Below are 24,778 nucleotides of genomic sequence, written 5' to 3'. Positions count from 1 at the left end.
TGGGCTTGTGTGTATTTTTATTTCAGAAATTATATTTAAGACTTGTGTTTCTCTTATGCATAAATTAAGATTTTTCTTCTTTCCCAGTTTTTTTTTTTCTTCTTTCCTAGTGTTTTAAAATGCCTGAAGAATAGGTACTTGGGACATGTTTCAGATATCTTACGTTTTGCTTTTCCCAGTTTTAATATCTCTACCTTTTATTACCTATTATACACATTTTTAAACTATTTCAGTGACCTTTGTAACAATTATTACATTATTTTTATTTTGAGGAAGCTTTCTTTTGAGGTATGAAAAATGTTTGAATTGTGGTTAAATATTAATGAGGTTACATAGAAAAATATCTGATTCCAGGGTGACTTCAGAGAAGATAATTTTAATACTGCAATGCAAGTACTTCGAGATGCTGGTGATTTGGCAAAAGGAGATCAGAAGGGGCGGAAAGGAGGAACAAAAGGTAATGTGGAACTTTGTTCACTTTTCCCCTCAAGAAGCTATATAAAGATCTAGATAATATAAGATAAAATTTGGGTGCCTGGGTGGCTCAGTTGGTTAAGCCACTGCCTTCGGCTCAGGTCATGATCCCAGAGTCCTGGGATCGAGTCCCGCATCGGACTCCCCCTTCTCTGTGGGGAGCCTGCTTCTCCCTCTGCCTCTGCCTGCCACTCCCCCAGCTTGTGCTCACTCTGTGTCTCTCTCTCTCTCTATGTCAAATAAATAAATAAAATATTTAAAAAAATATATATATAAGATAAAATTTGATAAATAAAGGTTTATCTCTTTTTCATATATGACATTGGTTGACATAATTCATGTAATATATAGTTTATCCATTAAAGTGTACAATTTAATGGTTATTACTATATTAACAGAATTATGCAACCATCACCACAATTTTTTTTGAGATATAATTCATATACCATAAAAATTACCATTTTTAAGTGTATAATTCAATTTATTTTAGTGTATTCCACAAACTTGTGCAACTACTATCTAATTCCAAAACATTTGCATCAAAAAGAAATCCTTTACCCACTAGCAGTTAGTCTCCATTTCTCCTAACCTCTTCAGCCTTATACAATCACTAATCTACCTCTGTCTCTATTTTCCTGTCTGAATGTTTCATATAAATGGAATCATAATTTGTGTGGTCTTTAGCAACTGGCTTCTTTCACTTAGTGTGTTTTCAAGGTTCATCCATGTTAAAGCATGTGTCAGTACTTAATTCCTTTCATAATCAAATAATGTTCTATTAAATGAATGTATCACATTTATCCATTCATCAGTTATTGAACATTTGGGTTATTTCTCTTTGTTGATTCTTGTGAATAATGCTGTGGTAAATATTTGTATTCTGCCAGTTTTTATGTATACGTATGTTTTCTTTTCTCATTGAATGTATACCTAGCATTTGAATTGCTGAGTCATGGTATTTCTATGTTTAAACTTTTGAATAACTGCCAGATTATTTTCCAAAGTGGCAGCTCCATTTTACATTCCCATCAGAAGGGTATGAAGTTTCCTCCACATGTGAATTTCCTCCACATCCTTGCCAATACTCGCTGTAATCTGTCTCTTTGAATATAGTCATCCTAGTGGTATGAACCAGTATCTCAGTGTGGGTTTGATTTACAGTTTTCTCATGGCTAGTGATGTATCTTTTCATGTGCTTATTGGCCATTTGTGTATCTTATTTGGAGAAATACTTATTCAAATCTTTTCCCCATTTTAAAAATGAAATTGTCTTTTTTTGTTGTTGAGTTGTAAGAATTCTTCATATACTCTGAATAGTAGACCCTTACCTACTTTTTCTCATTCTGTGGGTAAAGGTTGTCTTTTCCCTTTATTGTTGGTGTCTATTGAAATACCAAAGTTTTTAATTTTGATGAAATCCAGTTTATCTGCTTTTTTTTTCCTTTTGTTGCTTGTGCTTTTGGTATCATACCTAAGAATGCTTTGTCTAATAACAAATCGTGGAGATTTACTCCTCTATAGTTTTTAAGAGTTTTATAGTTAAAGATTTTTATATTTAGGTCTGTAATCCATTTTGAGTTAATTTTTGGGTATGGTTTATATATTCTTTTTGCAGGACCATCGAATGTGTTCAAGATTGTGAAGATGATTATGGAAAGAAATTTTCAACCTGTAATTATTTTCAGTTTCAGTAAAAAGGACTGTGAAGCCTATGCACTTCAGATGACCAAATTAGATTTTAACACAGGTACTATATAATTTCAATATAGTTTTAATGTTATATGAAAATAAATATAAATATATTTTTAGTAAGAAGATTAATCTGTTGTGATTAATCTGTTATGTATTGTTAGGATATATAGGTCACATTACAGTTACAGTAATGTACTCATTACATTTGTAAAAGTTTTAGGACATTGTTTTATCATTTCCTTCTTTTCCTTTTGTTTTATTGGAAGGTATAAGTACATTGCTTTGTGTAAAATCCGAAGATCCCTACTGAAAAATACTAGGATTATACCCTCTTGTACTTCTTTGCCATAAGGTCCTTTGTTACTGCCTTTATTACTGTGGCTGTGTGACGACTTAAGGCTAGGTTACTTAGATCACTTTCTGTATAGAAAGTACTATACTTCATTTTTCTAAAAATCCAAACCAGGAAGACCTGCCCTTTACCTAATTGTTGTATAACCTTTTAAATAAAGTAAGATAACGTGTACTAAATTAATAAATTTTTCCCACATATTATCTGTGAGTGTAACACTTAAAGTCACACAGCTAGATAGTAGCCTAGCCTATCCAAAAATTCGGCATACTTTATTTTTTTAATTTTATTTATTTTATTTTTTTTTAATTCAGCATACTTTATTATCTTATACCCATTTATTATTCAATTTATCCTTTTACGTATGTAATTCTGTATAATGAGAAGTAAATAATATCCTCAGTCATCCAAAATCAAAAGTTGTATTGGTTTCATTATCAAGGCACAGAATTAAACCCATGCATTTTAGAGCTACTTTTTATTTATCCATGGGCAAAGTAAAAACAGATACCCACATAAACTCCTAAAGTTAGTAATATTTTATTTTTTAATTGAGTGAATTGCTCTGCTTAGACATGTTTCCTTGTAACTACCAGTGCTGCATTTGCTTAATGTTGCAAGGTCATATATTGATTAATTGAACAAATATTTATTGACTACCTGTAATTTAATAGATGTTATACAAGAAGGCAGTATAATAGTTAAGAACATAGGCTTTGTTTGGCATTGCTCCTCTAACAATTAATAGCAGCCTCCATTATTTGCTATGAAGCTCACTTTCCTCAATAATGGATAAAAATTATCCCTGTGATCTGTAATTGTTAGATGTACGGCACTTAGTGTAGTTTTTGTTAATTTTATAAGATAATACTTTTATTCATGGATGAATTCTGTTAGATATGTTTTGAAAGGCAGTGAATTTTATTCAACAGTAATTTTTATCTATTTTGCCTTCTGTTTTAAATACTAACTGTACTGTTATTCTTTATAAACTTATATTCTTTGCAATCTGTGAAGCTTGGTATCACTAATTCACTTAGATATTTATGTACCCTTGAATTTTTCTCTAGATGAAGAAAAGAAAATGGTTGAAGAAGTATTCAGTAATGCCATTGACTGCTTGTCTGATGAAGATAAAAAACTCCCTCAGGTTTGTTTAGTGTCACTGAGTCAAATGTGGATATTAAGTGTGATAGCATATTTTTACTTTGCGTTTCTTGGTTTCAATACTATATATTGCATTGTTGACACACTGCAGTAAATATGTTGCATTGTACGCTAAAATGATACCTTGATTTATTTTTTAAATTTCTGAAAAGGTGACAAGAGGAAAGATGTGCTGCCTAAGGGAATTCTTCTCTGAAAGCTAACATGGTCTGGAAATTACTGCTTCTGTTCCTAATACTATAAAATTATTAATTTTAAGTCACTAAATTTCTTTTTTTTTTTTTTCTTTAAAAAGAGTATGTGTGAGCAGGGGAGGGGCAGAGGGAAAGGGAGACAAAGAACCTCAAGCAGGCTCCACGCTCAGCACCCGACACAGGGTCCTTGGATCTAGTCCCATGTCAGGCTCCCTGCTCAGTGGAGAATCTGCTTCTCTCTCTCTCTCTCTCTCTCTGCCCTTTCCCCCTGCTTGTGCTCTCTTTCCTTCTCTCTCAAATAAATAAAATCTTTGAAAAAAAGAAGTCAGACGCTCAATTGTCTGAACCACCCAGGCACCCCAAAGTCACTAAATTTAATTCATAAGTCTACCAAACAAACACCTAATGAAAATCATGTGTTTAGTGAGGAATTTAGTGTCTACTCTGCTTTTAATCCAGAGAATTTTTCCTTCGACTTTTGGAATTGCTTGGGGATTTCTAAAATATACTGATGATTGGGTACCACTCCCAGAGGTTCTGATTTAATTGGTAAGGGGTGTATTGTGGTCATTAGAATCTTTCAAAAGCTCTCCAGATGATTCTAATGTGCATCCAAACCTGAAAACTGTAGTGTGACCTAAGACATGAAAATTTTCTTTTGTGAAAAGGAAGTTGGGAGGTTATCCATGGGCAAAGTAAAAACATATCCCACATAAACTCCTGAAGTTAGTAATATTTTATTTTTCAATTGAGTGAATTGCTCTGCTTAGACATGTTTCCTTGTAACTACCAGTGCTGCATTACAAATGATTACTCTGATAGAGAAAGGGTTTATGATAAAAATGCAACAGCATGTTTCTCAGTGTTTACTATTTAACTTGGAAGATTTTCTTGTAATTTTTCTTTCCAGCTGAATTATTAGTATTTGAGGGCTAAGGCATGTCTGTATACATCTTTGTTATCCTAGCACAGTTCTAATAGTAGACATGTTACGGCATTTAATAATGTGTTAATGAGGATGAATTCCTCAGTAATTCATTTGTTTTTAGATGAAGTACGTATTTTTGTTAAGTATGCTTTATACTTACTTATTTTTAGTTGGAGCTGGCTAGTATTAAGTTTATTTTGCGCAGATGCATACTTGCCCTCATTTCTATTTGTACTTGGGGAAATGAAGTGATGCTGGAGAATTTGAATGGGGCAGCAGTGCATATATGAATTTTATTATTTAAAGTCTGTCGTATTAAGGAAAAGCTAGGACAGAATTCTGTTGAGTTTTGAGCTTAAATCGTCTGTGGGATATGGGTTTGGTGTTTGCTTTTATTCTGGAAAAGATAACATTTCTTTAAACAGCTTTTTATTGCCCATTTTTCTTAGTTTGGTTAGTTTAACATTTTCTATTTCCCTTTTCTGTACATCACTGAAAAATAAACAGTATTTCAATCACAGGTTGAACATGTACTTCCTCTTTTGAAGCGAGGGATTGGTATTCACCATGGTGGTTTACTTCCTATTTTGAAAGAAACTATAGAAATTCTCTTTTCTGAAGGATTGATAAAGGTATGACTTTATTTATTATGCCTTAGAATTGTGTTGTATGAATAGTTTGAAAATTATTACTATTATTTTTTTTAAGGAGGCTCCACACCCAATATGGGCTGTGAACTCATAACCTGAGATTAAGAGGTGCATGTTTTATTGACTGAGCCAGCTAGGTGCCCCAGCAGTTTGATTTTTGTGTATCATGTTATACTTCATACATTTTGGGCTGTAGGTAAAATATCATTGGGTTCCTTTCCTATAATTAAAGTAAGAAATGATAACACTATACAGTGTGGAATTTTGCAGAAGGTGCTGTTTAATTTTCAAAAGTGGAGTTAATTCTGAGTGGACTCCTGTCTGTATACAGATTAAAATGATTAGAGAAGACAAGGAGAATTGCCGGTAGTTATAAAAGAGCATTTTTTTAGGATGTGCTAATTTAAACCACAGAGAGTCTAATTTAAAGCTTATGTTGATGTCTGTACCCAGAAATGGGGCATTAAAAATGGGAAACTACTTCAAAATGTAGTTATAAGTGTATATATGATTCACAAATGATTTTATATTTAAAAATCAGATATTTGTCATGAGAATCCGAGCACTAAATAGAATATTTAAAAGAAATTTACTCACTTTAAAGAACATACTTGAGATATTTTAGATCAAGAATTGGTCACTATTTCTACCTAGGTCCTGGTAAGGCCCTCTTGATGTTCTTTTATAGATTACTGAAGTAAAAAATGAAAGACCATCATTCCTCTTCCCTTCTCAGGAATACCCACTAGCAAACATACAAATAATACTTATTTTGTAAACAAAAAATTACACTACCCATGTTATTATCCAATTTTGTCATATATGTAGCTTTTTATTCTTTTTACTAGGTGAATAGCTTTCTATTGAGTTGATGAGATAAAAGATGTTTTTATCTTCTTCCCTACTGGTGGAAAAATGTAGATTAATAGGACTTCAGTGATTTTACTTTGTGTGCTTAAGCCAGTTTTTTGTGTGGTCGATTTCTTGTTGGTAAAATCTTACAAGTGAACTTAGCCATTGATTCTGTTCTCCCCCCAGAGATCCTGAGGGTAGCTCTAAAACTGTTGCGTCATCAGTCAAAAAGCCAGGAAATGTGACTTTCTGTGTTTAGAAAAGTAATCTACAGCCTCATGCTTTGTACATGAGATCAGTAGTATCCTCTTTAAGGTACCACCACTAGAATTTAAGAAAGACTGTTTTTCCTGAATTAAAAAATTTCTGGGATGCAAGGGACATTAGATATTACTTAGTAATTTTATATGTCAATACTGAATTATATCGGGAACTAGCATGTTATCTTATTTATGCGGTCTCATTAACAACTAATTTTAAAATTAATGTTTTGTTTATACTTAAAGTACAAAACTAGTTTTTCAGCTTAATAAAATACATGTTTAATCATATAATTATTCAATTATTTAGGCCTTATTTGCCACAGAGACTTTTGCTATGGGAATTAATATGCCAGCTCGAACTGTTTTATTTACGAATGCCCGGAAATTTGACGGGAAAGATTTCCGATGGGTAAGTAAAAAAATTAATATTATTGGAATAATTTTTATCTTTACTTGTTTTACCTAACGTGATTTGGGCTTACATAATCTTTGAGATTTTCAATTCTAAATACTAAAGAACTTGTACCTGAACCAATAAACAAATTCATCAAGGTTTAACTTCAGATCCGTCATTTCTATCCATTAGGGTTTTTTTGGTTTTCGTTTTGTTTTTGGTGGGGGAGGTGGGTTTGGCTAACCCAAAAACAAAAATCTCCCTTGGTGAAAGAGTTTGATGATGAGGGTTAAGTGTACAGATGATTTATGAGTGCTTTAAAGCATCTTAAATATATCTAGAATGTTCATTTCTTAAAGTTTAGGCTATTTAAGGCACCAAATCTACAGTGGCTCCAGTTGCAGCTCACTATTTTATCTTTCAGGTTTAAAATGGAATTTTTAACAGGTTTGCACATAATATCTTTTCTAAGGCAGAAGAAAGGAAGAGAAAGTTGGAATCATGGGTAAAACAGTGAATTTGGGTAGAAAGTAAATTCTTAATCCAGAGTCAATAACCCATTCAGTGAACAGTTACCAAATTTAAACTTTGTTAAAGTTAAACCCAATCTCTAAAGAAACTTAGTAGCAGATGAAAATTGACAGATGTGCAATAAAATGTTGCATTAATGATTCTGAGAAACATGTACAGAAGGATAAAGCATAAGAAAAGTCACTTGTATAAAAGGGGTCATGGAAGGAAGGCTTCATTGGAGAAGGAGTCCTGAAACAGAAACAACAGCACATGGGTATTTACTAGGTAGACAGTGGAGCTTCACAGCGGTGAAAAGCAGGTAGATTTCTACTTTGAGTATCCAGTGCAAGGCAAAGACTCGGTTAAACTGACATTGGGAGAAATTTCTAAGTCAGCTATTCTACAGTTAATCTAATCCTTGAAAGTGGTGATTCTTTTGTACTCGAGAAGTTGCTGGCAGTAATTACTAATCATCAAAACACTGAAAAGCACTCATGGTAGAATTGTAAAGGTAAAGCATTTTTTCTTGATTTGTTTTATTTTAAAATGTATTGGATGCTATACAAAAGAGAAATATAAGTACAGTGAGGCAGCTGCTATTTCTATTTAGAAATTTTTACATAGTCTTCAAAATTTTTCTGTAACCTGTAACTTTTTAAAAATTGAACTTTTAATAATTCATGTAGAATGTGATTCCTGTTTATAACACAGTTAACAGTTTTATGTTTTATATAAAAATATTATCTATGAGTTTAAAATTACTTAATTCTCTGAATAAAATTGATGCCATAAGAAAATAAGTAAATAAGTCTTTTGTGACATTACATGCTTCTTGGCGTCCTCAGGACCTTGATTAAGTCTGCAGAGTATAGTGGATAATTGAATTTAAGAAAGCCATCTTTTCTTGATGATTCAATGTCATTTTATTAAACCTACAACCCATAACGTGCCATAATGTTGTAATGATGCCCTTGGGCCCTGTTGAGGTTTTATTGCATTGCCTTTTGAAAGATCTTTTCAGATCTTTTTTAGGTTTAGCTTTTTTTGTTGTTTTTTCTAGTGCCTTTGTTTGTCCCAGGTTGTTATGTCTGTTTTTGATGCTGTCAGTAATAGGCATTCTTGTAGCTTAACCTTCTTGTGTCAAATAGTTTTTGGGAATCTGGAAACTGTGGACCCTTTCCATCAGAGAATAGTACAGAAGCACTTAAAGATAAAACTTTTTCCAGTCTCTTAGTGGTTGAATGTCACCTTGAAAAGGCTTACTAATCTTTTTTGACTAGGTTCTTCTTAGTGATGAATGGTCTCTACTGAACTCCAGGAATGTATACTAAGAAAATAAGAGAATTGTACTTTAAAAATAAAAATGTTTATTTTACATTAATCTTATTTTGCAAATTAAAGTCTATTATGATCAAGTCAGAATTGGTATTTTGTAGAGTTTGACTCCTTTGCTTTACTGTTTTCCAGAACATCTGGGCTCCAAGATATTTTATGTCAGTGAATTAACAGTCTTTCCCTGTACCTTTGGTGTATTTGATCATTTTGGAGCTAAAATTTAGTTTTATAACATTATTCTTAAGTGTTTTTGCATTTTTGTGTTTTTACTTAAACCCCTAAAAGTTGATGTTTTTAGTCATGTTCCTTTTTTGAAATATATAACTTGTGCTTATGTATTTTGTGATAAAAACTTAAGAATATATTTTTCACCAGGTTTTCTCCTAAACTCTGGATTTTTAATTATCTTCACTCAGATTTCCTCTGGTGAATACATTCAGATGTCTGGTCGAGCTGGAAGGAGGGGAATGGATGATAGAGGAATTGTAATTCTTATGGTGGATGAAAAGATGAGCCCAACGATCGGAAAACAACTACTTAAGGTAACCGAGTTAAGATTCTGTGTTCTCACCAGCAATTTGAGACACATACTTCAGGAGCCGCTTTGAAATTAGTTGTGTCAGTTCAGATACCTTTCTAAGTAGACAAGTTAATTAAACTGTCTAGGCTTGAAAGGTAGAAGAGGGTAACTGCACAAAGTGCTGATATTTTGTACCCTACTTTCTGTTGTAATAAGTGAAGCATAACTCATGAGATGAAGGGCATGTAAAGATCCCCAGAGAGGGTAGAAATGTTTACTTTGCCCTCCAAATTTAAGACAGTCTCTATAACTGCCTTCTCTACTGAAAAAATTGCTCTTCACCTATCATAATAGGAAGTAGGGCACATGATATCAGTGTTTTGGGCAGTTACCTTCCCCTACCTTTACAAGCCCAGATAGCGTAATTAATTCTACAGTCTGCCATTTTAATACTGCCTATTGATGGATCATAAATATCCCAATAAATTAAATTTTTAAGCTTTATTTCAAATTAGCCTGTCCATTTTGCTTGTTTAATATTTGTTTTTCAGATTGTGTTAAGGGTTTTATTTTTGTTTTGTTTTGGAGAGCTTTTCAGGGAAGTTTGGCCTGGTTGCTTTCCTTCTCCTTCTCCATGCAGTAAGAACTTTTTTAAAACAAAGTCCTAGACTCTGAAAAACAAACTGAGGTTTCTAGAGGGGAGGAGGGTAGGGGGATGGGTTAGCCTGGTGATGGGTATTAAAGAGGGCACATTCTGCATGGAGCACTGGGTGTTATGAACAAACAATGAATCATGGAACACTGCACCAAAACAAATGATGTAATATATGGTGATTAACATAACAATAAAAAATTAAAAAAAAAAACAAAGTCCTAGAGAAAACTCTTGGTAAGATGGGAAGCTTAACATTAATTAAAAGTTGGGTGCCTGGGGTGCCTGGGTGGCTCAGTTGGTTAAGCTACTGCCTTCAGCTCAGGTCATGATCCTGGAGTCCCAGGATCGAGTCCCACATCAGGCTCCCTGCTCAGCAGGGAGTCTGCTTCTCCCTCTCCCTCTCCCCTCTGCTCATGCTCACTCGCTCTCTCTCAAATACATAAATAAAATCTTTTAAAAAATTAATTAAAAATCTAAAATTAACTGTCAGATTATTAGCTAAAGAGCTCTAAAACATGTTAAGTCATACATAGGTCAATATCTCTGAAACAGACTCTTCAGTTTCAAAGACTTGGGAACTGCAAGGAGAATTTGAGATATGGTTGTGGAAAGTCTGGTATGCTAAAGCAAAAATAAGTAAAAGTGTATGTTTTTTTAAGTAGGTGGTTAATGTGGGTAAAGACAAAGCTTGTCTGTACTTACTCATAATGATCATGTGTCTTATTTTCACTTTTAAAGATTAACACTTGGAAACCTATTTTCAAGTGTCCATGTAATTTTAGTTCTTCATGTAAAGAAAATGACACAAGATTGAAAGTTGGTATTTTTGGTCTTCAAATTATGCCAGATATAATAAACACTGTTTTTCTTTCCTTGTGCTCTATGTATGGGAAAAGTTGAGTCAGGTTGCCAATAGTAGGAGGTAATATTTTAATGATAGCTTCTGGTTTCCTTAGTACAGATATTTCATTCTATTTACTTGACATTTCTGAATGTAAACTGTACCTGTTAAGTGTAAAAGTTCTGTTGTCTTTTATTCAAAAATTTTATTGTGGTAAGAACACTTAACATGAGATCTACCCTCAACAGATTTTTCAGTTATAAAATATGTTACTGTTGACTGTAGGTAAAATGTCATACATCATATCGCTGGATCGTATTTATCTTGCTTGACTAAAACTTTACGACCTTTAATTAGTAACGACCTTCTTATATCCCTCCTCAGTCTCTGGCAACCACCATTCTAGTCCTTGATTCCTTGAATTTGACTATTTAGAAAATTCATATAAGTGGAATCACGCAGTATTAGTCTTTCTGTGACTGGTTTATTTCACTAAGCGTAATGTCCTCAAAGTTCATGTTGTCAAATATTGCAGAATTTTCTTTAAGGCTGAATTGTATTCCATTGTCTGTATATACCACTTTTTTTTTTTTATTTTAAATCCATTCACCTATTGGTGAACATTTAGGTTGTTTCCACATCTTGGCTATGTGAATAGCACTGCACTGAACATAGTGTTATTATCTGTCCGGTGTCTTGGTTTTGATTCTTTTGGGTAAATACCCAGAAGTATAATTGCCAGATCATATGTAGTTTTTGTTGCTGTTTTCTTCAATTTTTGTGGGATATCCATACTGTGTTCCATAGCGGCTACACAATTTTACTTTCTGACCATCAGTGTGCAGGGATTCTAATTTCTCCATCATTTCTTAAATGAATTTTTAAAAACAGCTTTATTGAGATATAATTCATATTGCATACAGTTCACCCATTTTCATGGTTGTTAATATATTCACAGAGTTTTGCCACCATCATTACAATCAATTTTGGAACATTTTTATCAGCCCAAAAAGGAACTTTATATCCATTAACTGTCACTCCCCATTTCCTTCCTAACTCTTCCCTTTCCCCTAAGCCCTAGGCAAACCACTAATCTCTTTGTCTCTGTAGATTTGCCTGTTCTAGGCATTTTGTATAAATTTAGTCAGATAATACGTGATCTTTTGTATTGGCTTTTCTTTAGCATAATATTTTCAAGGTTCATCCATATTTGTAATATGTATCAGTACTTCATTCCTTTTTATTGATGAATGTTGCTCTTTTGTATGGATATATTACAAGTTATTTATCCATCTATCAGCAGATGTATATTTAGGTTGTACATTTTGGCTGTTGTGAATAATGCTGTTGTGATTGTTTCTTTACAGGTTTTTATGTAAACATGTTTTTATTTCTTTTGGGTATATACCTATGAGTGAAATTGCTGGGTCATACATAATTCTGTGTGTAACCTTTGAGGACCTGCTTAGAATGCTTTTCATCAACAGCTATATACCATTTTTACATTGTCATCAGCAATGTATGAGGGTTCTCATTTCCCTCCGTTCTAGCTAACATTTGTTATTACCTGTCCTTTTGAGTTGTAATCATCCTAGTGAGTGTGAAATGGTATCTTTCACTTAGAATGCTGTGTAGTTTGACTTCTTTAAAGGATATAGTACCTGCCTGTTGATGATACTGCAGTTATATAAGCAAATATGTGTGTATCTATATTTCTTGGTTTCTAGACAACATTTCTTTTATTGAGACTAACTGTACTACTACTTTTTTTGTCCTCTAGGATTTTTTCAGGTAGTTTTGCTATCATTAAAGAATTTGTAGGCAACTTATTCAGAAAAATAACAACTAACAGTTATAGAATATTCAACATGTTTTAGGGTTTGAAATAATTATTATTACTATCCCAGTTTTAAAAATAAATAAGGCGTACAGAGGTTAAAGAATTTTTCAAAAGTCGTATCATTGTTAAATAGCAAATCCTGATTTTAAAGTCACTCAGTCTGGTTTCAGAGTGCATGCTTCTAACCAGCATGTGCTCCTTCTGCTCAGTACCTCATGCAAATAGATTTTTCATTTACTGGCTCAGACCGAATTTGGCCTGACAGCACTTTGTTCTTTTGACGTATTTCTTAATACAGTATATGAACTAATACATCATTATAACATCAGGTCTGTTTTCTTGAAAGCGACAGTGATTGAGATTTGCTCTTAAGTAATAGGACTTTAATAAATAGAACAGTTATTTTCTCAAATAATAATTAAAATATGTAGATTATTCATGTTATTGTATGTAAAAATAATTAGTATGCTTTGTACATTTGTAAAATTCAGATCTGTTTGTCATATCTAGTAATTTTTCCTGTTGTTGGGTTAAGTAGTCATAGCCAGAAAAATGGCAGAAAACATGTGTTTATTGCTTGTTGACTAAAGATTATTTGATGAAGTTTCTAATATCTCAACATGCACACACACACACACACACACACTTAAATAATTGTGTGTGTAAATCATTTAATGATCTTGCATTTAAAATATTTTAATAATTTTCTTTAGCTTCTTTGGCTTGACTAGTTTTCTACCAAGCATTATAAGAACTTATTCAACTTTTCCAATTCTGCTATTGTTACAGTGTCCTCTTTTTGTCTGTTTATCTAATACTTTCATATCCATTGCCTTTTTTAAAGTTAGTTTATTTATTTAAAGTATTGTCTACTCCCAGTGTGGGACTCAAACTCATGACCCTGAGATTGAGTCACATGCTCTTCTGACTGAGGCAGCTAGGTCCCTCTATATCCGTTGCTTTTTATTTATGGACAGATTTTCCATCTGTTAGCTCACATAGAATTTGAGATAAGACAGGAGTTTGTTCTTTGGGTATATTTGACAGGAGCTAAAAAACAAAATCCATTCATTATAATGTTTGCTTAAATGAAAAGGTGACTCAGACAGAAAGTGTTTATAGTAACCTTCCAAAAAGACTGGTGAATGCATCTTTCATTCTTCAGCAGTTAAGAAAGCCTTTATATCTCTCCAGTATTACCAGAAGAAATATGCCTTCCAATGTAGTGCCCATATTTTCAAAAGAATGTAAAGCCATCACAGTACTTTGAGGACATGTCATTATTTGTTTTATCAAAATAAGCTCATTTTCATAATTTCTGAAAGATTAAATAAACTTAATGGTTTCTTACAGGACATGAAGTGCTTCTTCTAAGAGACTCTACAGGCTTTCTGCTTCTAGACAGTTGTGTGTTCATTTCAACCTGAACTATATTCTTAATGGCTAAGGAAAATTAAACTCATTTGAAGGAAAAATAGCTTTGACTTTACTGGTCTTTTAAAAGCTTTTGGAACTTTAGGACGAACATGCCTATTCTCTTAAAGTTAGTTCTGTCACGTACTCAAGATTACTTATGGACCTTTTTTTGGAGAATTGAGAAGACTCATATTTGTCCATATTCTTCTCTCTTCCATTGTAACGGTTCAAAATGCAAAAATATTTAGACTGGCAGTTTTTTAAACTGCTCTCTTGAATGAACCATATACTCTAAAACTTCAGAAATCAATAGAAGTAGAATAGCATTCAAAGGGTAGTATTACAAATCTGCTTTGGAAAATTGATCTGTTTAGCTCTCTGTCTGACTAGCTTTCAGTGAACAACTTGTCAACTAAAGGAATCCTTAAAAGTTTTTCTAGAATGAGGCTTAAGTTTAAAATCTTAGCACTGGCTGCTTTTGTTGTTCCAAGTTAAATTTTAGGTGACCCTCTTTTGGGCTTTCTGTTGATATATCATTTAAAAATTTTATAATTTGGCTGATCAAATTAAATATAAAAAGTTGAGAAATACTTGGTCAACATTTGAGGGTTCCTATAATTTTAGTAATGTGAATATTGAAAAACAGCGATGTGAAATAAGTTCCATTTTGAATTTCCCCTCTGGGAGAACTTCAGCCCAGAGATGCTGTAAGTTTATCTCCTACGTCTTTAGCCTGGGCAAGTCTCTCCACATCTCTGAACCTGTTTCTTGTTTAAGACAGTAAATCAGTTTTGTTAGGAATGTTGTGAATTGAAAATTTATTTAAGTATTAGTACAGTGATTGGCAAATGCTTAGGAGATGTGGTCATTTTTAAACTTGGGGAATCTATTTACATCAGCTACAGAACAGTGAACAAGAGCGGCATTGACTCAATGGCACAGTACCTAATAACTCCAATTCAGGAAAATTTGGCATAGTTCTAGACTAGATGATTGTGATTTAAGGCTTTATGGAGGAAATGGATCCTGCTGCAAGCCCTAAAGGGTTGGGGTAGGAGTAGGGGTTGGATTTTGATTTCTAGAGCTGTAGTGATCTAGATCAGATGTGATGAAACTTTGAAGTAGATGATGGCAGTGGTAAAGAAAAGAACTAATCTAAGATATATTGAGGAAATAATCTGCAACCGTTGGTTGATTAAAATTTTAAAAAGGGATAAAGCAGAAGAAAGAAAGACCTAAATCGGAATTTAAATGGTAATTTAATTGCCCATTAATCAAATTAAAATTGAACTATCATAAGTTTACTCCTTGCAGAGCCACAGAAATTACAGCAGGTGGAGTTGTCACACAAAGGATTTTATTTGCAGCAAATAGGGAGATCACAGGGAATAACTTCCAAAGTAGTGATTCTTGAGCAAGGGTGCATGGATTACTTTTATTTAGGGTTAGGATGAATATTTAGTCTTGTCATCATGTATGGAAGTAGGCATAAGGCACGCACCTTAATGAAACATTACTTATACATACATTGTATATTATATAAACGAGGCTTCTGTTCTTCCTTTGGCGGAGATTTTAGTATTAAAATGAGCTAAAGTAACTGTCACTCCTTTGGTTCATCTGTGCAGATGAAAGTCTGGGATTGAATTCAGACTGGTCTGGGTGGTCTGGGAGCTCCTCATCAGGGCAGTTGTTACTGATTGAGGGGTAGTTTCGGTTTCCTTCGCAGGATGTTATGCCTCACTTAAGAGATCAGCTAGAAGAAAGAGCTTAAGGGAGACTGTGGGACGGAGGTCATAGAGTATAAGCAGGTAAGCAGTAAAGGTCAGGGCTTGGGGGTCTGGCTGGTGACAAAATCAGTAATCTCACTAACCATTAATCTTTGTAAGGGTGAACCCAGGAATGGGAAAGAACAAGAGAGATAAATTTCATTTTAGATAGTTTAGCCATATTATTATTATTATTTATCACCCAAATTAGGTTACTGTAAGAGTGGAAAGGGTGCTTTTAATAATTATACCAATACAGCAGATGTAGGTTGGGACTATCTTGGGCTTACTTAGCTACAACGTCAAAATGCCAAGCTGAGTTTCAGGTAACTGAAAATTCCGAGGTGTATGCTACAGCAATCAAGAATACAGAAGCAGAGCTTGAGCTTAGAAATAAACATTGGTAATATTATAGCCCCAAATTTCTGAGGCGGTAATAATACAAAAAATAACAGAAAAGTAAGGGCTGTGTCTGCAATATTGTAAAATAGCTGAAGTTGTCTTTAAATTCCTCTCTTCTCCAAGAATTTGGTGTTCATACTAACTTCACATCTCCCTTTGGCCTTATTTTCTTTTAAAAAAATTTTTTTAAATTTTTTGTTATGTTAATCACCATACATTGCATCATTAGTTCTTGATATAGTGTTCCATGATTCATTGTTTGTGCACAACACCCAGTGCTCCACGCAGAACGTGCCCTCCCCAACACCCATCACCAGGCCAACCCATCCCCCCTCCCCCTCCCCTCCAGAATCCCTTTGGCCTTATTTTCAAGGAAAGTTCATAAACATCAAGGTTTTAGGGACTTAGTAACTGTGCCCCTAAGGTGAATGGCTCTTAATTTTTCAGGAGTTAAGGAGTACTTTTCATTTAAGACTGTGATGAAAGCTCTGCTTCTCATAAAATCATGTATGTGTCCATTTAGAATTAGGCTATCAGGTTGGTCTGTGGACCTCAATTTAAGAGCCCCTGACCACCCTCAGAGTATTTGTGTATTTTACTGTGCCATTTAGAAATACATAAGCATACTTTGTGACACTTAATTTCTAAATATTTCAGCATGCATCTTCCAAGAATTTAGTTATTCTCCTATTGTAGCTGGGGCATAGAGGTGCAAGAACATCTGGCTCTGGGGGGTCCCAAACAGAGCAGGTATAGCCACTCAATGCAGGCAAAATTCAAAGAGCAACAGGTGGTGATGAAACAAAAAAGTAATTTATTTCAGTCAGGCCAATACCAGGAAGACAGAGTACTGGTGTTGCAAAGACTATCTCCAAAGTGCCGAAAATACTTCACAAGTTTGTAAGGAAAATGTGGGACAAAGGGTATGTGCAGGTGGGCGTTGCAGGTCAAGTTATTCATCCTTTTGGGATTAGTCATGAGTGGAGTCTTTCTGGCTCAAGGAAGTCCTTGCGGGAGTAGTTTTGATTCCCAGGAGGGGTGCTTTGTGCACAAGGTCTTTTGTTTAAGAGACTCAGATAATGTAGATAAAGAATGGTCTGTAAATTGGGTGGGTGGGGAATGCTTCAGTTTTATGTCACTCCAGGCAGCTGAGTTTTAAGGTGCTGATTTTTATCTAAATATTGTTCTAAGGGTGTCTGGGTGGCTCAGTTGGTTAAGCGACTGCCTTCGGCTCCAGTCATGATCCCGGAGTCCTGGGATCGAGTCCCATATCGGGCTTCCCGCTCAGTGGGAAGTCTGCTTCTCCCTCTGACTCTCTCCCCTCTTGTGCTGTTTCTCTCTCTCTCTCTCTCAAATAAGTAAATAAATAAAATCTTTAAATATCATTCTGAAATGAATTTAGTGTACTCTGTCAGCACAGACTAGGTTATGCTGCAGTAACAAACCTAAATCTCAGTTACTTAAAGGTTTATTTCTCTTGTTCGATGCAGGTTTATAGAGGAGGTTGTGCTTATTCTTAAGGATGGGAGATGATGGAGAAACCACCATCTTGAACATTAACAGTCACTGTGCCAGAGTGAAAAGATAGCTTTTCACACCAGCAAGGAAATACTTGGCCAAAAAGTGACACATCATTACAATTTATTTGCCCCACCCACGGGGAGGGGGCAGAAAGTATAATCTTACCAAGTGCCTAGAAGGCAGAGAGCTAAACATACTTGGTAAACAGTATTTTAACTAGTACTGTTGTTTCTTAGTGGACTTTCTCCCTTCATTTTCCCAAAGACCAATTGTCACTTTGTATTGGTCATTTGTATTGGTCATTTAATACATTTCTATAGTATTCCTTAATATGGATTAAATTATTAAGCAGTTTTGGGATGCCTGGGTGGCTCAGTCAGTTAAGCATCTGCCTTTGGCTCGGGTCATGATCTCCGGGTCCTGGGATCGAGCCCACATTGGGCTCCCGGTCATGGGGGCGTCTGCTTCTCCCTCTCCCTCTGCCCACTGCTCGTGCGCACATGCACTCTCTTAAGTAAATAAAAATAAAATCTTTAAAAAAATTATTAAGCAGTTTAATAGGTATCTATGTAAATTTTATTTGAAAAAAATCACAACATTGACATGTTTTTTTTTTCTCTTAGGGCTCAGCCGATCCTCTAAATAGTGCTTTCCATTTGACCTACAACATGGTTTTGAACTTACTACGTGTAGAAGAAATTAATCCCGAGTACATGTTGGAAAAGTCCTTTTACCAGTTTCAGCATTATAGAGCAATTCCAGGAGTAGTAGAGAGTAAGTATAAAATTACTATAACAGTCTTTTTTTTTTTTTTTTTTTAATAACAGAGTCTTCGTAACCAGTAGAGTAAATACTGCATTATTGGCTGCCTAGGCCGTTGTTTATTTTTTGGTTAGCTATATCTTGATTTTTACATAAAGTAAGAACTGCGATCTGGTCATTATAACCAACTAGAACATTCTAAAAGAAAACTCTGCTAGTATACCTTTCTGTAGTTGGTTCAGATTTAATATAATTTATTGTTGTAGGCATATTACATGATAGCTCATGTTCATGAGTCATGATATAACAAAAAGCCTGGTATATTAAATTTGACCTGTAAGAAGCATGTGTGTATTATTCTTGCCCTTGTACTGTTTTCTCATTTTAAAAGAGTGCCACAGCATAAGTTTATAAATAAGGAAATTCAATACTCCAAATGGGATTTGAGTTCAGCCTTTTTAGAATTTCTAGCTCCTTTTATGATAATGCTTTCTAAAGTTCAGAAAGTGTTCTGTGGTAACTCTGTTCAAGTAGACTTGTGATTGATCCTTACCTTAGAGAATATTTTGGCCGATCATCGTATAGAGCTGATTAAAATCTAAAACAGAGGCAAAGATTGAAAATACTGGTTTTGGTAGATCCTGTAAAAATAATGCATAGTCATTGTCAAGAGGAAAAACCGGAAAATTGAGCAAAAGATGCAGGGGAAAATTAAAATCATTTGTAACCTTGTACAGAGCCAGCCACAACACTTCATAGTTCTAACTTTTTTCTTTCTCATACAAAGGTTTTTTTTTTTTTTTTTTTTAAGGTGGGATTAAATACATTAGTTCTCCCTTATCCAACGTGTTCCAAGATTCCCAGTGGTTATCTGAAATCACAGATAGTACTGAACCCTATATATATGTTTTTTTGTATACATACATTCTTTTGATAAAGTTTAATTTATAAATTAGGCACAGTAAGAGATTAACAACAGTAATAGAACAATTATAACTATATTATAATAAAAGTTATGTGAATGTGGTCTTTCTCTCTAAAAATATCTTACATTATGCTCACCTTTCTTGTGATGACGTGAGATGATAAAATGCCTACATAATGAGGTGAACTGAGGTAAATGACATAGTCACTGTGATGTAGTGTTAGGCTTCTATTGACCTGACAGTATGACAGAAAGAAGGTCATCTGTTTTTAGACTGTATTTGAACACAAGTAACTGAAACCACAGAAAGCAAAACTGTGGATAAGGGGGAGGACTACTGTATACAGTTTTTATAAAAGTAATGATGGTATTTATATTAGTATCTTTTTTTACATATTTACCTTATGCCTAGCCTTGTGTTAATACTTTTCATACTAGCTTAATGATTCTGGCTTTTTAAAATTTAATCTGAAGTATCCTTTGAAAGTATGATTTTTATAAATGTGTTATGATTTATTTAACAATAAAGGCAAATTTGAGATACTTTTCTATCACAAGTGTTAGTACACTCAACTCAATTTTTATGTAACTAAAAGTAAATGAATTATAATTGCCTCAAAAGAAAAAGGCTTGGAACATCCAAGTGTGTTAAATTTTTTTGCTTTTTCTTTACCCTTACCTGGATGATAGATCATAGTTATTTCCTCTTACATTAATTTCTCAGGTCTTAAGAGAGGCTTCTTCATTACAAACTATAGAGTTGGAAGGAGCTTTGGCATCATTTTACAGATTTTTTTTTTTCTTAAAGGCCTAGGACTCCCTCCTCCTTGATTTCCCACACCACTCATTGCTAAATGCTATGGCTTCCCCCTTCATATTCTGATTATACCTTCTCAGCCATGTAGGAACCAATCATTGGCAAATAACTGGAAGATTGAACCCCATATACTTCCTGTGTCCTGTCCTCAGCTGCCCCAGTTGCTGACCACGGAGCAAATCTGGCTTTGGGTGATACCATTCCATGTCCTCAACCAGAGACACTGAGATAATAACTTTTCCAAATACCAACTTAAAAGATGCGTATCACTGTAAAACAATATTTTGTCACCAGGCAGTGAACAAGGAGCAGTATCATCTTGTAAAAGCCCACAACTTTGGTGCACCTCGATTTGGGGGAAATAGAGCAGGACCCCTATCTGGAAAGCAGTTTGGATACTCTGGGGGAAAATCTAGTAAAAAAGAAATGGAATCTTGATGAGCTGCCCAAATTTGAGAAGAATTTTTATCAAGAACAGCTTGGTTTGGCTAGATGCACAGCACAAGAGATGGAGACATACAGAAGGACTAAGGAAATTACAGTTAGAGGTCACAACTGGCCAAAGCTAGGTCTGACTCTTTATGAAGCAGACTTCCCTGCAAATGTAATGGATGTGACTGCAAGACAGAATTTTACTGAACCTACTGTTACTCAAGCTCAGGGATGGCCATTCCTCTAAATGGATTGGATATGGTTGGAGTAGCACAGACTGGATCGAGGAAAACGCTGTCGTATTTGCTGCCTGCTGTCATCCACGTCAGTCATCAGCCATTCCTAGAGAAAGGTGATGGGCCTATTTGCTTGGTGCTGGCACCAACTTGGGAACTGGCCCAACAGGTACAGCAAGTAGCTGCTGAATACTAAAGAGTATGTTGCTAGAGGTCCACTTGCATCTATGGTGGTATTCTCAAGGGATCACAAATTTGTGATTTGAGAGAGGTGGAAATCTGTATTATAACACCTGGAAGACTGATTGACTTTTTAGAGTGTGGGAAAACCAATCTGAGAACCATCTACCTGTCCTTAATAAAGTAGATAGAATGCTTGATAGGGGCTTCGAACCAAACAAGGAAGATTGTGGGTCCCATAAGACCTGATAGGCAAACTCTAATGCGGAGTGCAACTTGGCCAAAAGAAGACAGACAGCTTGATGAAGATTTCCTTAAAGACTACATTCATAGAAACATTGGTGCACTAGAACTGAGTGCAAACCACAACATTCTTCAGATTGTGGATATGTGTCATGATGTAGAAAAAGATGAAAAACTTATCTAATGGAGGAGATCATGAGTGAAGAGTAGAATAAAACCATTGTTTTTGTTGAAACCAAAAAAAGATGTGATGAGCTTACTAGAAAAATGAGAGATGGGTGGCCCACCATCGGTATTCATGCTGACATGGGTCAGCCAGGAGTGTGACTGGGTTCTAAATGAATTCATAAATGGATAATCTATTCTGATTGCTACAGATGTGGCCTCAAGGGCTAGAAGTGGAAGATGTAGAATTTGTCATCAGTTATGACTACCCTAACTCCTCAGAGGATTATATTCATCGAATTGGAAGAGCTGCTTACCGTATCAAAACAGGCACAGCATACACTTTCTTTACACCTAATAACTAAAACAAGTGAGCAATCTTATCTGTGTTTCATGAAACTAATCAAGAGCAGTTAATCCCAAGTTGATTCAGTTTCCCCAAAGACAGAGGTTCAGGTTGTTCAGGGGTGGAGGAGGCTTGAAGGATGACCATTGGGACAGATACTCTTTGGGCAAAAGGGCTGGATTTAATACCTTTAGAAACGGAAAATTATGACAGAAGTTACTCTAGTCTGCTTAAGAGAGATTTGGGGGGAAAAACTCAGAATGCTATTTGCTGTGCTGCAGTTTACACCAGTCAGAGCTTTGGAAGTAATTTTGTGTCTGCTGGTCTGGAGACCACTTTTAGGACTGGTAATCCAACAGGCACTTAACAGAATGGTTATGATAGCACTCAGCAATGTGGAAGTAATGTCCAAAGATGCACAAGGGTATGAACCAACAGGCATATGCATATCTTGCTACTGCAGCTCTGCCTATGATTGGTTATCCAGTGCCAACAGGTTATTCTCAGACTTGAGAAGTAAATGTCTATTTTTCATAACTGCTTTTTATATTGTAAGTTATTAGGATATTTAAGAAACATGGGAAATGCAAAAATGTCTGCAGTGCAGCAGTAATTATGGTGTACTTCTTCATTATTTAAGTTGGATATTTCTCTCCGTTCCTGAAGTAATTTTTAGGCTCTTTTTTGTACTAGAAAATGCAGGCAGTCTTTTCACAAAAGTAAAAGTATGGTGATTTGAAATACAATAAATGAAGGTAACACATGGCCTTCCAATAAATAATAGGTGAAGACTGAAAAAAATAATAAAAAATAAAGGCCTAGGGAAGTTAAGTCAGATATACCTTATAAAATTAATGGCAAATGTGTAATTTCAGATTACCTTTATTATTTTCTTGTATAGTGTTTGATGCCATTTGTCTTGGTGAATACCTATGGCCTTAGGAAAGAGAAAGAAATGATTCTTCTGTCAAGGAACCGTATTATTTATTTATTTATTATTATTATTATTATTTATTTATTTATTTATTTATTTATTATTTAATTTCCAAGAGAGAGAGAGCGAGCGAGCACACAAGCACAGGGGAGGGGCAGAAGGAGAGTAAGAGAGAATCTCAAGCAGAGTCCACAATGAGCGTGGAGTCCATTGTAGGGCTCAGTCCCATGACCATGAGATCACAACCTGAGCTGAAACCAAGAGTTGGACACTTCACTGACTGCACCACACAGGCGACCCAGGGAACCATATTTTTTAAGGGGCTAGAAATCTCTTTCTCCTGCAAAAAAAAAAAAAAAAAAAATTATATATAATAATAGAATAAAAAAACAGTATCAACAAGATTTAAGTGCATTGTGGATTTGGGTGTGAATTAAAGTATTTTAATCAGATTAATAGTAAAAAGGAAATTTGTTAATTTTACCTCATGTCGAAATTTCAGATGCTGTCATTGAAACACAAGGTTATAAGCCAGCTTAATATTTTTTTAAGATTTTATTTATATTTATTTATTTGAGATAGAGAGCGGGGGAGAAGCAGAGGCGAGGGACAAGCAGACTCCACACTAAGTGCAGAGCCCAATGCGGGGCTAGACCCACAACCCTGAGATAATGACCTGAGCCCAAACCAAGGGTCGGATGCTTAACTGACTGAGCCACCCGGGCACCCCAAATCAGCTTAATACTTTAAATAAAAGATTTAAACTTACAATATTGCTACTAAGCAGTTAGCACTGGGTCATGCATGACTAGGGTAATTACACACACAGCCAGCAGTTAGACTGGTTTTGTGGCTGAATAAGAGAAATACAATGCACATGGGTGTACCAACCTTTGATTCTTTTTCTTCTTTGTAAAAATAGTGTATTCTAACAACCAATAACTGTTTAAACTTCACTTTATATTCTTCTTCTTTAATTCCATAGAAAATATCCCAGATATGGTTGGGGATAGAGCGAGAAATAAGTATTTTCCCATTTATTTAAACCATTTTTTTATGACTTCTCACTGTACTCAAATTCTTAAATATGACTTTGAAAAACACTCTGCTACCTATTCTGAACTTAAACATTACCATCATTTTCCACTCCCCTGTCCTCTGTCTCTCCAGTCCCCAGCTGCTGCTGTATACTCAGGGTGGCTCTGACTGACTTAGCTTTTAAAGGAATTGTGAATAATATAATCTGCACTTCCTGGTACTGCTGTTATATACTTTCTTATTCTTCTGCTTGAATTATCCCTGCTTTCCTTACCTATGTTTTTAAAGGGCAAAGACCTTTTGAAGCTCATAAATAAAAAAATGAAATGTCAAGTGTAGAACAGGCATTTTAATGGGGAAAGGTAGATATTTAAATGATGAAAGAGCGGGGTGCCTGGGTGGTGCAGTCTGCCTTCGGCTCAGGTCATGATCCCAGGGTCCTGGGATCGAGCCCCGCATCGGGCTCCCTGCTCAGCAGGAAGCCTGCTTCTCCCTCTCCCACTCCCCCTGCTTGTGTTCCCTCTCTCGCTGTGTCTCTCTCTCAAATAAGTGAATAAAATCTTTTAAAAAAAATGATGAAAGAATTGATGACGGAATTGCACCACCTTTACTACAATTTGCAGGACTGAGTGGTATGACCAAAGAGTCATAATAGTGTAGAAGGAAATGGTTAGAGGTGATAAAGGCTATCCACTATGCTTTAAAAATGTAGAATACATATTGAATGCAGTTTATTCTCATTTTTAGTTATTATTAGTAAGGGTTTCATTCTTTTTGCTGTTGATACTGCTAGAACTTTCTCAAGAGAGCTGGTATTATTTTCACATTAGTATATCCCAATTAAAATGTAGACTGTTGTCTTTGGAAGTATAGAATTAATCTTTATTTTATAACTTACAGTGCTTTATGTTTTGTAACAAAC

General features: G+C 34.8%; 1 protein-coding gene and 1 pseudogene across 1 annotated transcript in view; both read left to right on the top strand.

Moving 5' to 3' along the window:
- MTREX (Mtr4 exosome RNA helicase) overlaps nucleotides 1–24,778 on the top strand; it is a 113,619-nt gene that overhangs the window by 27,332 nt on the left and 61,509 nt on the right. The window contains exons 10-16 of the mRNA XM_025892450.2: nucleotides 355–457; nucleotides 2,090–2,221; nucleotides 3,589–3,668; nucleotides 5,329–5,439; nucleotides 6,880–6,981; nucleotides 9,231–9,356; nucleotides 18,402–18,552. Coding sequence (XP_025748235.1) covers nucleotides 355–457; nucleotides 2,090–2,221; nucleotides 3,589–3,668; nucleotides 5,329–5,439; nucleotides 6,880–6,981; nucleotides 9,231–9,356; nucleotides 18,402–18,552 — 805 coding nt within the window. The remainder of the gene's footprint in view (nucleotides 1–354; nucleotides 458–2,089; nucleotides 2,222–3,588; nucleotides 3,669–5,328; nucleotides 5,440–6,879; nucleotides 6,982–9,230; nucleotides 9,357–18,401; nucleotides 18,553–24,778) is intronic.
- LOC141374853 (probable ATP-dependent RNA helicase DDX5 pseudogene) lies at nucleotides 20,374–22,397 on the top strand (annotated as a pseudogene).

This window comes from Callorhinus ursinus, unplaced genomic scaffold (assembly GCF_003265705.2).
Source record: "Callorhinus ursinus isolate GAN/ISIS: 27379988/994484 unplaced genomic scaffold, GSC_fseal_2.0 scaffold23, whole genome shotgun sequence".
Lineage (NCBI taxonomy): Eukaryota > Metazoa > Chordata > Mammalia > Carnivora > Otariidae > Callorhinus > Callorhinus ursinus.
Note: the sequence above shows the minus strand (reverse complement) of the source record. Positions and strands in the feature narration are given on the sequence as shown.